At 61.5% G+C, this 1,517-nt stretch overlaps 1 protein-coding gene across 1 annotated transcript in view; it reads left to right on the top strand.

Annotated features, from left to right (window-relative positions):
* The first annotated feature begins 1,032 nt into the window (after positions 1 to 1,032).
* Positions 1,033 to 1,517, top strand: part of Oprd1 (opioid receptor delta 1) — a 33,106-nt gene continuing 32,621 nt past the window's right edge. Inside the window, exon 1 of the mRNA XM_005353137.2 lies at positions 1,033 to 1,277. Within this exon, the coding sequence (XP_005353194.1) occupies positions 1,051 to 1,277 (227 nt within the window). The 5' untranslated portion in view covers positions 1,033 to 1,050. The remainder of the gene's footprint in view (positions 1,278 to 1,517) is intronic.

Genomic DNA, 1,517 nt, shown 5'->3' on the forward strand with positions numbered 1-1,517 from the left:
TGCACTGTAAGCCCCTGGGAGCCGGCCTTCATCTGATTATGTACACCAGTGTGCCTGCCTCTTAGGTTAGGCACCCTCGGAGAATCTGGGAGCTAATGAACGGGCATAAAAAGGCATGGCTGATAATGGATGTTTGTGGATCGCTTTCCCTCTCTCTTCAGTTTCCACTTATCGCTGAAGCATTCTGCTAGCTCAGAGCACAGATCCGGACAGGAAAGTCGTGTTTCTAGTAACTCACACCCGACTGTCTTGATAGTCAGCGTGACCTATTCAGCTTGCTGGGGTGAGACGCCAGTGACCTTGAAGGGGTTACTGCCAACTCCTATGCAAGTCCTTACGGACTCAGGTGGGCCCATTTCCAGTCCCCCCCCTCCCCCCGGAGTTGTAGCTGGTTTTATGAACTCATTAGGATCCGGCCGGCTTTGTTTTTGCCTCTTGGTCAGGAATCACTTGAATTGTTTTGGGAGAAGACATGGCGAGGAGTAGAGCGCACACAACACCGAGTATCGGGAAAGAAATCTGAGTTTTCTTTATTCCGTTGTCTCCATCTCCCCCAACCCTATGAAGGCAGCAGGGAAATTTTCTTCATCTTGCAGATACAGAGACTGAACCTGAGAGCGCTTAAGCGACTCGCTCAAGGTTACTTCCCTAGTCCGCGCAGAGGCGGGAGGTGGGATTCGCATCCAGGTTCTTCTGACTCCAAAGTGGCACGGGGGTGGGGCGCGAGGCCATTCCGGACCGGGGGCGCCTGGAGCCTGCAGAGCCCAGCGAGGGAGCGCGCGGGAGGCCTCTCCAGCCCAGCCCCCGAGCCGGTGGTGCAGCGCCCGCCCCCGATAGCGGGCGCAGACTGGCGGCCGCCTCCGAGCCACGTGGTGCTGCGGCTCGGGGCTCCCGGGGCTTGGGGCGAGCGAAGCGGGCGGCCAGCTGGGCGGAGGGGGCGGGAGCGAGCGCTGCAGCCTGCGGCGTCGGGGCCGTGGCCGCCGCTGTCCGCGCGCTACTCGCTGGGTCCCTGCGCCCAGGGCGCACGGTGGAGACGGACGCGGCGGCGCCATGGAGCCGGTGCCCTCTGCCCGTGCGGAGCTGCAGTCCCCGCTCCTCGCCAACACCTCGGACGCCTACCCCAGCGCCTTCCCCAGCGCGAGCGCCAACGCGTCGGGGCCGCCGGGCGCTCGGAGCGCCTCATCCCTCGCCCTAGCCATCGCCATAACCGCGCTCTACTCTGCTGTGTGCGCGGTGGGGCTGCTGGGCAACGTGCTTGTCATGTTTGGCATCGTCCGGTGAGTCAGCCGAGGGCGCTGCGGGTTTTGTCCCTGGGTCAGTGTGGACACTACGTTTTGCAGACCCGGATCCCCAACCCCAACTCCCGGGTTCCTGCCTGTCCCGCACACAGAGGCCAAGTCCTTTGAGGTGAGGACAGGGCTCGTGTGTGTGTGTGTGTGTGTGTGTGTGTGTGTGTGTGTGTGTGGTGTGTGCTTGCACTAGCCTAACTACATTTAATCATCCTTGACATTCCTTTG

This window comes from Microtus ochrogaster, chromosome 10, assembly GCF_000317375.1.
Source record: "Microtus ochrogaster isolate Prairie Vole_2 chromosome 10, MicOch1.0, whole genome shotgun sequence".
NCBI lineage: Eukaryota > Metazoa > Chordata > Mammalia > Rodentia > Cricetidae > Microtus > Microtus ochrogaster.